This window comes from Cajanus cajan, chromosome 5 (genome assembly GCF_000230855.2).
Source record: "Cajanus cajan strain Asha chromosome 5, NIPB_CcT2T_4, whole genome shotgun sequence".
Classification (NCBI taxonomy): domain Eukaryota; kingdom Viridiplantae; phylum Streptophyta; class Magnoliopsida; order Fabales; family Fabaceae; genus Cajanus; species Cajanus cajan.
The window spans coordinates 64,376,508-64,390,430 of NC_138521.1; the positions used below are offsets into that span (position 1 = coordinate 64,376,508).

Here is a 13,923-nt window from a genome sequence, read left to right on the forward strand (position 1 = left end):
AAATAATATTTAAATATTTATGAGAATAATATTTTTTCAATTCACTTAGGATACCAAAAAAAACTCAAGATCAATCTTATGTAATACATACATCTCTGAGAAGATAGGAATATAATTTACTTTAATAATATTAAATTAAATAAACTAAATTATATATTTTAACATAAGAGAAAAAAACAATGTAATACTTTTTTCTCTATTACAAATGAATGGCAACATGATTTACTCCATAACTTATATATGTTTCAAACACTTTTATTACAATTTTTACTTATAACACAATATATATATCATTAAAAATAGAATTTAGATCCTTTTTTGCAATTCTCTCTCTTCAACCTCTCTTCAGCAATAATAATAACCATTAGTTATATCTAATGATTCAAATTCAATCTTATAAAAATCATTTAAAAAATTATATTAATTACAATATTACAAAATTAATCAAAATTATTATAATATTATTTAAAAAAATCACATTAATTTTATAATAATATTTTTGACTATACAATAATCAAAATTATTTAAGAAATATATACAATTATATTGATAATAGTTAACATTTATTTTTAATTTTTAAGTTATATTGATCCAAATTCATCTAATAGCAATCTTATAAAAATTTAAAATAAATGTTAACTATTATCAATATAATTGTATATATTTCTTAAATAATTTTAATTATTGCACAGCCAAAAATATTATTACAAAATTAATGTGATTTCTTAAATAATATTATAATAATTTTGATTAATTTTGTAATATGATTAATGTAATTTCTTAAATAATTTTTATAAGATTAAATTTGAGTTATTAGATATATTCCATGATTATTATTGTTGCTAGAGAGAGACTGGAAAAGAGAATTGCATTCAAATCCTTAAAAGTATTTACTTATCATAAATTTTAATTACATAAAATAAATAAGGCTTAAATATGTTTTTAATCCCTCAAATTTAAGACAAATTTGTTTTTGGTCCCTCAAATTTAAAACTGTTGTTTTTAGTCCCTGTAATTTTCAAAAATCTTTTTAGTCCCTTAAGTCACCAATAACATATTTGAAAGTGACTAATTAAGATAGTTATGCAATATCAACCGAATTTAATGTGATATTTTCACTAATAGGGACATGAATAGGTAGATTTTATGCAATAATATTTGATAAATTACTTAACAAAATTTGAATATAAGGACTAAAATAAGATTTTTTTAAATTACAAGGACTAAAAATAACAATTTTAAATTTGAGGGACCAAAAATAGCTTTACCCTAAATTTGAGGGATTAAAAACATATTTAAGCCAATAAATAATTATCACATATACTACCCATATATACTAAATGCTACTTTAATAATATTATTAAATATGTGTAATCAATAAATACTTAATACTGATAGTGTAATAATAATGTTAAATATGTGTAATCAATAAACACTTAATGCTTATAACTTTTTTTGAAAAAACTTAATGCTTATAAGTTAAGATAATAAATATTTCAAAATTTTCAATGTATCAAATAATGTTGAAGCGTTGAATGATAGATTTGAATCAAAATTTGATGAACAGTTCATCACACAAAAAACAATCATTATCATCCTCAATTACACACCGTTTGATTACAACACCTTGTCAGTTGAACGCATCTAAGATGCACACTGCCGTACCCCCTATTTAATCAAATTCAACACTCCACTCGGACACTGATCTCTTGAGATCTTTCTTCTTTCTCTTCACTTTCCCAAATTTCACGTTCCAACGAATTTCGATGGAGTTCAACAACAGTGTGATCCAAAACCAATCAACCCCAGTGTCAAATGCTCTTCCCACCGTCACTTATGCCTCCGCATCTTCATCCCAAGGTATATATGTAACGCTTCTCTTTCAAAAGACCCATTTGTTTTGTTGTCTAAAAAAACAAAACTTCTTTCACATGAATTCATTTATTCACTGTTCACATTCTAGGGTCTTGTGTGTCGATGGATGTCGAAGAAGTGTCACAGCATGAGTTAGAGAAACAACAGATACAGCGGAAGGAGGAAATCAGGAGAGAGATAATCGCCGGCGAGATGGCACGGCGGCGAGAGCTAGAAGAGGAAGTGAGGAGGGAAACGGCGTTCGAAAAATCATTTGGAATCCCAACGCAAAGACCAGAGGGGATCTCGTTTCAACCACCGGTTTCAACGTTTTTCAATCCAATAATGAACATCCCCCACCCTCACGTGGTAAGAAAGTGGAACCATTTGATAAATATCTTAGGGCTCATACATTTTATCTTAATGTTTCATACTTTAAATTTAGCACGTTATAATTGTTATGTGTAGACTGATCGAATGAATGAAATTTCGAATGTGTCCTTCAAGTTGACTGATCAAAATAAAATATAAATCATCCGATTTTATTCAGACTATTGAATTGTTAAATGTGTGAATGCATTAAGAAATAAATCCAGAAAATTTGAATCAATACATAAGAGATGTTGAAGTTCTTAATTGGCTGGAAAGCTTATAATATTTTGTTTATTTCATTGCATGCAGGCTAAGCCAGATGTTGTTCCTCATGAAGCAAAACGCAAAGCGGTGACACCTCTTCTGATTGATGACATTGAGAAGCATTCCTCATTTAGTTTTCAGATGATCCAACCCAGTGACGCGTACTGGAGTTGCTCCTTATGTCAGATTACTACTACAAGTGAGAGAAACTTGGAGGATCATCGTCAAGGTAAAAAGCATAAGGCTAAAGAAGCATCCATGAGTACTCCAAAAATAGGTATGATCACCAACGCATCAATAACATTAAATAAAAAAATATAAGTGTGTGAAATTTGTTGAAGCCATTGTTACAATGAATTCAGGGTTGGATGGTAGATCAAAGAACCAGATACTTCAACCTTGCCTAACCCTCACAGACACATGCATATTAAAATCTGCAAAAGAGGATCAGGTTGCACTGGAAAGCCAAGATTTAGGTGGCCTGGATAACAAAAATGAAACAGCTACTGAGCAAAAAGCAGGGAAAACAAAAGCATTGACACCAAAGAAGAAGTTTAAATTTTGGTGCGCATTTTGTGATTTTAAAGCTTACTCAGAAACCGACATGGAAAACCATAAGACTGGAGAAATGCACTTGGCTAAGATGAAGGAGTTTAGCAAAAACAATGGTTATCATGTTGAATGGTGACAAATGACAATTTATATATTTCTTTTACTGTTGTGAAAATTTATTTGCTTTTGAGTTATGATTATAAAACATTTCATGAGGAATTTGTTTTAATTAGCTGCAGGTGTGATCAAACTTGATGGGTTGCATCTTCATTCTATATATGTCAATTTTATCCTATATGGCACCAAATAAATAAATAAATAAATATATATATATATATATATATATATATATATATATATATATCGTGTTTAATTTACTCCTTTTAGACTCCTTTATTACAACATATACATTGCGATTCTAAGGAGACGTTTACAATGAGAGAAATTTTTTTTTATTGTGAAAAATTTTATCATTAGCAATATTTTTTATTTTATTATTATTATTATTATTATTATTATTATTATTATAGGAATAAAGTCACACTTCTAATTACAACTCATTATTTAAGGTGGAGATTGAATTTTGATCATTAGTTAAGGAAGGACATGTGTGGAACTACTTAAATTGATAATTTTTTGTTATATATATATATAATTTAGTTTGAAAAGGTTGGACTTTCGCTCTCTATGGTGTATCACTGCAATTAGTAATTTGAATCATGTAATTTTCTTAATAGAAAAGTGAGTGACGCTGGTGTTTTTAATTTTTAAATATTTTAACAAAAATTATATATATAATTAAAATTGCACAAAATATCAAGTGTGAAGGAAAATTTATAGATAATTAATAGTTTAATAAATATAAATTAGTATATATTAATATATTTTATAAATATATAAATGTATTAATTAGTTAAGATATAAATATATTAGAAGAAGGATATTTCGAAATATATGATATAAATATGAAATTTTATGACTAAAATATGTAAATTATATGCTTAATATTTATATCATATTTTTTAATTAACCTTTTTCTAAAATATTTATATTTGTCAAATTATTAATTAATCTATTAATATATAAAAATACAAATAATATTATTAATAATTAATAGTATATCTTTTATTAATTAAATTTTAATGCAAATAATATAGGTTTAGTTATCCTTTGATGTGTTTTATATTTAGTCGATAATTAGGAAGCATATTAGTTGAATTTACTTGTATTAATAGTTGTTTAGGTCTTTAATTTCTTTTAATTTCATTGCATATTTTTCTTTTAAATATATAGGCCTTGGGTTTTTTCATGCATGAATGAGCTATAATTGTTTATATTGATGATAAATGGAAGCTTGTTAGTACATATTAGACCTTCATCAAGACTTTACATGATCATCAATCACCTGTTTGGAAGGGAACTTCAAGACCTAACATGATCATCAATGACATGTTTGGAAGGGAAATAAGGAAGATTTTGGAGTAGAAAGCAAAATGGCATGGACATTAATTCAATCTGTTGTTACCTGAATCTTGCGGGTGTCTAATGTACAACTTAACTTGACTGATATATGGCATCCTTGATGCATTTGTCACGGGTGTGTAATCCATGTGATGCTCCTGTGTATTAACTTGTTTAATAACATTGCAGGCACAACTTGCATGGGCGTGCCAATTAGCTTGTTTTTGGATTTCAAATGTGTTTTTATATCTTTCACTTGTAAATTGACCATATTTGGTTCTTAGGTTATATATAAATATTTGAAAGGTTGTAGACAAGGAAGATGAGTTGTGACTCTTAGACAGAGAGGGAGATCTAAAGATTCGTTTTGGCCTTCTCTCTTTTAATTTGTGCAATCTTCTTTATTTTTATTCTTTTTGAGAATTACTCGTGGACATAAGTAGTTCCTCTTTTTCTAAGGTTTGGGCTTAGCCCCGATAATGGTTATTTTAATTTAATTTCTTTGAGAATCTTCACTTTACTCTTGATTCTTTGTAACGATTAACTACCATCTGGAATAATTAGAAAAACATGGAATAGAATTGAAAGGAGAATCTAGCTCGTTGGACGTATAATTGAAGAACCCAAGATTTAATTAATTCACTACGATAGAAATAATCTTAGAAGAATAAAATAAACTAGCATAAACTTTAATGAATCTAATTGAATATAACTATCATAATAATAGGAATAAATTTAGTTAGATACACATTCATATCTTGAAAAAGAACAAAAACTATCTTACATTAAATTGTCTATAGATAAATTTCTTTGAACTTTGATTTAATTGAATTAAAATAATTATAACTTTGATTTATAGTTAAAAACATTTCATAAACATTTTTAGTCTCTATTGTTTATTTCTATAAGGATTAAAAGGTTTAATTTTTGCAACTATAAGGATTAAAAGAAAAAAAAATGATATTTATAAGAATTAAAATAAAATAATTTTAATTATAAAATCTAAAAGATAAAATGTATGAAATTATAGAGACTAATTAAACCTAAAACATAATTATTTTTTTTCAAAATTTACTTTCCAAAAGAGTAATTATGTTGTTTCAAAAAAACACTTTTCAAAAATACACTTATAAGAATAATAAACCACAATTTTAAAAATTATTTCCTAGTAACAATAAAAATATATTTTTTCTAATCCGTCATACATCGTAAAATAACAAGTCATCTTTTAAAATGATGAATTATTAATCCAATTAGCTCAATTTTTTTAAGGATGGGGTTCTTCTTTTTTAAAAATATAATAAATAAAAATATTTAAATAAATTAAAAAGTAAAATATTTAGCTCCTTAAGAATTTCTAAAAATAATTAATTGTGGAAAATCTAGAAAGTTATAATTAAAATAAAACACATCATATTATATATCTTTCTCAAAATAAAGGCCCTTTCTCTTCTTGGTTTCATAAAAAGAATGAAAAATAAACATTAATTTTTTAGTCAGAAAATCTCAACACTTGGTAAAACTTTTTTTTAAAAAAAAGTTAATGTGCTGCTTTTTTCCTTGTCATTTTCCGAGGAGTGAGGTATTTACTTATTGAAATATATATAATTTTCACTAATCCTTTTAATAATGAAAATAATTGTTTATTATGTAGATCAATTGGGTCAATATTTATAATTAGATTATTAATAAATCATCTAATATATTTCTTAAACTATTTGGTATACACCACACCACCTCTATGACCGAAAGTAATATTTTAGTGTAAAGAGTTTATAAGGGATGACAAAGTGTATTTGATATAAATATAATATATATATATATATATATATATATATATATATATTTAAAATAAGAAGGTAAAATTCCGTGTAAATAAAAATGGACAAGATAAAAATTTACCTACGAAATTCAACGAAAATGAGAACAAGTATCCACTTCTTGTCCCGAACTTTTTTTTATTAATTATAGAAATTTTTTTATATTATAATATAAATTTTTAACTTATTAAAATTTTAGATTGCGATATATTATTTATCTAATTAGAGTTGTTGTTTTTTATTTGTATTTTTTATTTTTAATTATTATTTTAATTAATTTAATTCTTAGTCTCATCATATTTTAGTTTCTTTAAATATTATTCACTAACTTTTCAAATTTATATATTTAATTTTGTTTTCATGTTATATTTTTATTACATAAAAATGGTCATTTAAACTTGTGATTGTGAATTTCTAAAATTATATATATATATATATATATATATATATATATATATATATATATATTGACATTTATAATTAAATTTAAAATCTAAAATTTATAGAGAAGATCATAATTTTTTAATATAATAATTTATTAATTTTTTTTTGATATTGTTACTATTAGCCTAATAAGAACATCTTTATTAATTCTTTATAAAGAATGAATGAGAACCACTATATATGTTGACCTAGTATTATCAACATGAGTATGCCAAGGAGTATGATTTTATTTTTTTCAAACGTTTAGATACGGGGATAGATAATGTAATATTCTCTCCAAACCCTGCCAGTGTGATCCCAACAAAGAATCCAACTTTAAAGTAAATAATTAAAAGATTTTTTGTGGTACCAGAGAAGACAATAGAAACACCACTCTCCTGCCTGTTCAAATGGTGTCGACATAGTAGGATATATACTTGAGATACAAAGGGAGATGTACCTATTTCATTCGTTAGATTCTTTTATTTGGACTCTTATTTTGTTTTTTAGTTAGCTTTTCTCAGCCTATTAATATATATATATATATATATATATATATATATATATATATATGACAAAAAACCTACTTATTTTAAAAATAACTTTACTTAAACTTATTTTATTTAATAATTTATATTTTACATTAAATTTTAATATTTAAACATTAAATTAAAGTTCTTAATACATAAAAAGTTTATAAAATTTTAAAAAAATTAAAATTTAATATTTTATTTAATTAATTCAAAGCAACATATAAAATATTTTCATAATTATCCATTAATTTGAATTAATAATATAGAATAACAAATAATTTTCAAATTTTTTAAAATTTTATAAACTTTTTTATATATTAAAAACTTTTAATTTAACAAATAAATTGTTAAAATTTAATGTAGATCATGAGTTATTAAATAGAATAAATTTAAGTAAACTTATTATTTGAGTAACTTGATCCTTTCTTATAATATATGTGTGTGTAAGAAAGGATCTACTTACTCCAAGAATAAGTTTTGATAAACTTAATTATATCATTCAATAACTCATTTTTTATATCAAATTTCAATATGATTCACTCGTTAAATTAAAAAAAAAATAATATATAGATATAGTCTACAAATTTTTACAAAATTTGAAAACTATTTGATATTTCAATTTTTTTAATTCAAATCAATGTTTAAAATATTTTATGATTATCAATCAATAAGAATTAATAAAATAAAGTATTACATAATTTTCAAAATTTTTATAAAAATTTAAACCTGATCTATAAATTTAGAAATTTTAATTTAATAATTAAATTATTAAAATTTGATATAAAATATGAGTTATTAAATAAAATAAATTAAAAAAAAATTTCCTCACTCTCTTTATATGTATAGTTCTACACGGGAAAGAAACATCATTCTTCTTCTTCTTTTTTTTTTATACCGAAAAGTTGTTCATATGCATGATATATTTTCATTTGAAATCCTAGTGCGACATCTCTTATATTCTATAACATCATTTTAATTATTAGTTTAAACTATTTTTCCTTTTTGCTTATCTATGATATCATTCTTAGCATCAAGTCGATCATAACATATAATATAATAGAATTTATTTTATTATTGTGAATTAATGAGATTTAACAGTAGAATGGTCAAAGTTAATTTGTAAATATTTTTAGAAGGGAGCACCTCTCAAATTGTTTTGAAGCGTTCTCCTACTTTCAGATAATGTAAAACAACATAGAATATTGTTTTTGTTATTATTGTGAATTGAGATTTAACAGTTGAACGGCCAAAGTTAATTGTAATCTTTTTTTAGAGAGTGAGCTCCATACTCAAATTGTATTTGAAGCGTTATCCAACTAGCAGATAATGTAAAATAAGGACCTTTTAATTTTCATATATATTTAAAAGCCAAATTTTTTTAGTGTGTGTTTGGTTTATCGTTTGAAATTCATTCAATAGACTTTTACACATTCTAATGTACTAAACGGAGAAGTAACTCTTTTGTCCCATTTAATTAAAAGTAAGTTACGTTGAACGTAATTTTTTCCCAAACATCCTTAGTATTAAGAAAAACTAATATGATAAAAATTTAGTATCGCTGTAAGTAATCTTCTTTCTGGAAGTGTTCCCTTTTATTTTCCATGGCATTGTCTCATTTTTATTATGGTATCAAATGGTATTTTATTTCTATTCTCCCAAAATAATTAATAAAGTCATTTAATTAAATTTTATGATTTTAATTTGTGAGATTAAAAATTATTAATCTTTATATTTATGATGATAAATAATATTCTAGACATGATGATAAATTATTTGTTCGAGGGAATTCTCATTATTTTTCAGAACATTTAATTAATAAGTAGACTTTCACACAAAGTCTTTATATTATTGAGATGACAATGACATAACAAATTAATAAGAATATTAGTGATTAATAGAGAGAAAAAAGTCTCTATATTATTGAGAGTATAATATTATTAGCAAATAAAAATTTAGTGATTAATAGAAAATAAATCAATGATAAAATGAAATATATTAGTTATATCATTCATAAAATTTGAGGATGTTACATTATCAAAACTTGAACTTTTCCCTTGTAGTCAATGCATTTGTTTCTTCTAGTTCTAGACCACCTAAACCTTAACTTTTCCTTATAGAACGATCCTCTCTTTCTTATTCCAATATGCTTGTATTTGCGAGTTTTATGGAAGGTTGCATAATTTGGTTTCTAGTCTTCCTTCCAAACCTGAATTCATGATAAAAATGCTTCAGTAAATTACACACTTTTTTACTTTTCTTTAATGATAATAATAATTTGGTGCTCTCACCTATTTTTGGCTTTAGTGATACTTCTTTAGCTCTGTGCTTCCTACCTTGGAAATGATCATTCAAACCTTTCTCACTAGTAGTGCTAATCTGACAGAGTGAGCAACTAAACTGATGCTTGGGTTTCTTTCGCAGATTAAGTGAAGGATGCTCACCCTCATCAGTTGCGGGAGGTGTCAACATTGGACGCTTTGCACCTTGAACAACAACTTTTGGCCTAGGCTGCAATCAATACTCAAACAAAATTCCCATTATATCAAAACCATCTTTTGGTTAGGATAAAAAAGAATGACAAGATATTCACCAGACAAAGGAAAAATTAAAAATATAAGAATATTCATAATAAAAAAGAAAAAAATATATATATTCAATTTAATTGATGATAATAAATTTGTCTTATACATCACTAAATATTTTATTAAGGAAGAAACAATTTATCCAAGCTAAGTCTTAGTCTTATAAATAAGAAGGACATAATAATAAAATTGAAGAAATTAAAGGATAAAAATAAATGAATTAATGAAACATAAGAGTAAGAGTAGAGACTAACCAGTATAATGAGTTTATCCTTGTTAGTCTGTGTGGTCGGAGTATAATCTTGGGGTGGGGAGTGTAACTGGGGTTTGGGCCCACTGAATATATTCAAAGGCATTGAAAATCGATGTGGGACCTGAAAGCCTTCACCTCTTTGCATGGGGATTCCCAGAGGTCTCTCCGATGCCATTTCTCTCCTGACTTCCTCCTCCAGTTCACGGCGTCGAGCCATCTCGGCGGCAATTATTTCCCTTCTGATTTCTTCCTTTTCCAGCTCCCGCCGTATCTGTTGCTTTTCCAACTCTCGCTGCAGTATATCTTGGGCCTTCGCCAGGCCCGCCGGAAAATTAACGGAAAACCCACCTACCATGTCACAAAAGTTGTGTCCTTTTCAAGAGCAAAACAAATGGGTGGGTCTCTTGAGAGAGAAACGTTACTTACCTTGTCGTAGCGAGGGTGCAGAGACGTAAGTGACGGTGCCATGAGCATGAGCATGTGACATTGGAGTTGATGGGTTTTGGGTAGCGCGGTATTTGAACTCCATTTTGTTGGAAAAATCAAAAATGCAAAGAGGTGAGGAATTGAGCATTTGGTGTAGTGATTAAATAGGGGTGAGGGTGGTGAGTTTTGAAAGTTTGATCAATGGTCAAGGAGTTGTCGTTTAATGATCATGCGGTGCATATTCGGGCAAGCTCCAGTTGTGGTTCTTGGATCTTATGATGAATTCTCGAGAAATTCGGGACTTAAAAAAGGGAAGAAAAGGGATTTGGTTCCTCTTTTGAATGGGACCAATTTAATTTATTCCTCTTTTCAATTGGACCATGCTATCTTTCTAAGCTACTCCCATTTTGACCCAGAATTCAAATTTCTTTTTTTCCTCACTTTTTAAACAAATTTAATGAAATAAATTGACTAACAAAATACCATTAAATATGAATAAATAGTGTTAGTTTTTATTTTCTAAAAATCTATTGAAATATTCTTTTTATCTTATTATAAGCATTTAATGTTTATCTATTACTATATTTTTTAACCATGGTTTGGAGTTCAACTTTTAGATTTATGTGTATTGTGTGTGAAATTCAAAAACATCAATAGAAAGAGGTCACTCTTTTAAATTAAATTTTATATACCGAGTTTAAATTTTGTCCCTCTGCATAAGAATACTGTGGGCAAACCAAAACAGCTCATTTTAACATTTGCCATTTAATGCAGTTAAAAAAACATTTATCATTTAATTAATTAGTTTTATTATATTATTATAAGAGTTTTCTTTATTATTTTTACTAATTAAGTCAAAGCATTTAATACATGATACGTATTTTTTATTTACTTAAGTTAAATAAATTAAATTATTCTTTTGGTTTTTTATCTTATTTTTTAGATTTATTTGGTCCCTTATCTTTTCAAAATATTTGTTTTAGTTTTTTATCTCCTAAATTTAAGTTAACTTAGTCCTTTTAAATTCTTTTTTGACTGATTTAATACTTAAATATTCATAAGATTCCATTATACAAAAATTATTAAATGTGATTGAAGTTTAAAAAATGTGTTATAAACATGGTGAAATAAAAAAAAATTAATTTCATATTATTTTTTAGTTATTTGTAACATATATATTTTATACAATTTTCATGTTTATAAATTTTTTAAATTTAAATGTCAATTTTATTTCATAATTTTCATATAAGTGAATTTAATATTATAAGTTTCAGGTCTAAAATAAGTTAAAAATTGATTTAAAATCATGTTACAAAATTAAAATTAATTATTAATTTAAAAGGATAAAAAAAATATTTTAAAAAAGAAAAGACCAAAATAAATTTAAAAAATAAGATAAAGGATAAAAATATAATTTAATCAAATAAATATTGTATATATCTCTTGACAAATATATGACAAAAAAAATTAAAATACTAAATGAGGGAATTATTTTAATGTTATTTTATGTTTCATACCAATGATACTATTGAGTTCAAAAGAAATATCAAGAATTTTATATTAAATTATTTTAACATGAAAAAGTATTGTAAGTTTTTAAAAAAATTCTATAAAATTAATAATTTTTAAGATTTTTTTAAAAAATTTATAATTAAAATTTTATAATATAAATTTTAATAGATTTATATCATAAATATTTATAAGATTTGAAACGATTTTATGAGATTTCAAAAAAAGAATATAGATTTTTAAGAAATAATATAATTAATAAAATAACATAAATGATAAGAGTTTAAAGGAAAAATTACAACATTAATATATTTTTAATAAATAATTAATTCTAACTTCATATTTTTCTAAATAATATTTCTTCACATGTTATCATTCATACGTTGATATTTTCATTAGTAGAAAAAATGATTTTAAAATTAATTACTTTTTAGTTACAAAACCAGTTATAAAACTATATATAATTTTGATCAAGCTTTAACTGGGTTTTGAAAGTGTCTTATAAAATCAGTTATTTATATGTATTTTACATACGAAAAAGGTTACTGTATAACCGATCTTGTACATATAAAAATCTGTAATCAAAACCTGGGATACCAACATCTTGAAACCTAACAATAAGGAGTGGTTCATTAAATCGATTCAAAAGTCTGTCAAACTAAATCTTTGTATTTCACAATCAAAGCAAAGCAGGTGAAGAACAATGTATAAATTATGAATTTGAGAAGAATCTAACAGAAGAATGAAATTACAACAATACGCCTTTTTAATACGTTCTAACTATACAAATGAATCTAAAATTGAACGCCACTAATTGAAACACACACACACAACACAACACATTCACACAGCACAAAACTTGGTTGTGCGTACCTGCCCTGCACTACAATTACATACAATCTCTTTGTCGGCTTGCATATTCTTTCACTTTCTCTGCAATTTTTAAGTCATTATGGAAACCTCTTGCCAAGGGAAACTGATATGTTAGTGTTTATTGGTTGTGTTGTGTTATCATCTCTCCAAGATAACTCATAGCTTCTGCATGCCTTGCATAATTTTGTACTATGCGTAGTGTATTTAAAATAAGTTAAAAGTTAAATCGATTTAAAATATTTTAAATAGGTAATTTTAAAAATACTCTACTTATAAGTCGGTGGTCACTGTTTAAATATATTCAAAAATAAATTATATTTCAACCAATTTTGTAAATTAAATTTCAAATGAATTATAAATATAACCAATTTCATAAAATTGTCAATAATTACAAAAGTCACTTGCGCCAATTATTAAATCAGTTGCAAGACAAAATAGCTATAATGTCATAAGTTATTTTTATATTAATATTTATTTTTCATGTTATAAAATTTGAATAATACATTTAAATTTATGATAAAAAAGAATCTGAGAAAGATAATGGGAGAAAGGAATATCATAGAAAATGACATGAGATTTTTCTTTGACTAATTTTGCTAGATGTAGTTCTGGAAAGGAATAGAAAGCATAAGACTAAACATTACATTGTAAGGGAGTGAATCAAACCACTCCACCGTATAAGAGTATTCAAATGAAATTTTTTTTTTCGTTCACGAAGCATCTAGAAATAAGAGTGATTAATCTCCTTCCTAGATAGAAGGAATCTCAAAAAGTGGGATAGCTGACCCCAAAATTTAATGCAACTACATATATAAAGGACCTCAAACAGTGAAATAACTGACTCCAAAATTTAACGCAACTGTATGTATAAGACAAGATTCAAACTCCTAACCTTATTTATTTAAAGGTAGATCAATCCCTACCAGAATTAATGAAATTTTATTTGAATACTCTAATGTATGAAATGTACACGAAGCAAATTTTATTTGGCGGTAGATAAT

At 25.3% G+C, this 13,923-nt stretch overlaps 2 protein-coding genes across 2 annotated transcripts; one reads left to right on the forward strand and one right to left on the reverse strand.

Moving 5' to 3' along the window:
• Positions 1-1,059: 1,059 nt before the first annotated feature.
• On the forward strand, positions 1,060-3,335 carry LOC109811839 (uncharacterized). Its single transcript, XM_020375677.3, has 4 exons — positions 1,060-1,860; positions 1,964-2,223; positions 2,536-2,767; positions 2,853-3,335. Exons 1-4 carry the CDS (start codon positions 1,767-1,769, stop codon positions 3,176-3,178), a joined length of 912 nt encoding a protein of 303 aa, XP_020231266.1. The 5' UTR covers positions 1,060-1,766; the 3' UTR covers positions 3,179-3,335.
• Positions 3,336-9,260: 5,925 nt separating this feature from the next.
• Positions 9,261-10,815, reverse strand: LOC109811838 (uncharacterized). The gene is made up of 4 exons (XM_020375676.3): positions 10,541-10,815; positions 10,116-10,462; positions 9,568-9,787; positions 9,261-9,485 (listed from the first exon to the last, which is right to left on the reverse strand). The coding sequence occupies exons 1-4, from the start codon at positions 10,686-10,688 to the stop codon at positions 9,442-9,444; spliced, it is 759 nt and encodes a 252-aa protein (XP_020231265.1). The 5' UTR covers positions 10,689-10,815; the 3' UTR covers positions 9,261-9,441.
• Positions 10,816-13,923: the final 3,108 nt, after the last annotated feature.

What these genes read in the sequence shown, in the direction of transcription:
- LOC109811839 (XM_020375677.3), top strand. Translation starts at nt 1,767, where the DNA reads ATGGAGTTCAACAACAGTGTGATCCAAAACCAATCAACCCCAGTGTCA. An exon ending in ACATCCCCCACCCTCACGTG is followed by an intron (nt 2,224 to 2,535) that starts GTAAGAAAGTGG and finishes CATTGCATGCAG; the next exon opens with GCTAAGCCAGATGTTGTTCC. An exon ending in CATGAGTACTCCAAAAATAG is followed by an intron (nt 2,768 to 2,852) that starts GTATGATCACCA and finishes CAATGAATTCAG; the next exon opens with GGTTGGATGGTAGATCAAAG.
- LOC109811838 (XM_020375676.3), bottom strand. Translation starts at nt 10,688, where the DNA reads ATGCTCAATTCCTCACCTCTTTGCATTTTTGATTTTTCCAACAAAATG. An exon ending in TGCACCCTCGCTACGACAAG is followed by an intron (nt 10,463 to 10,540) that starts GTAAGTAACGTT and finishes GTGACATGGTAG; the next exon opens with GTGGGTTTTCCGTTAATTTT. An exon ending in AGGATAAACTCATTATACTG is followed by an intron (nt 9,788 to 10,115) that starts GTTAGTCTCTAC and finishes TATTGATTGCAG; the next exon opens with CCTAGGCCAAAAGTTGTTGT.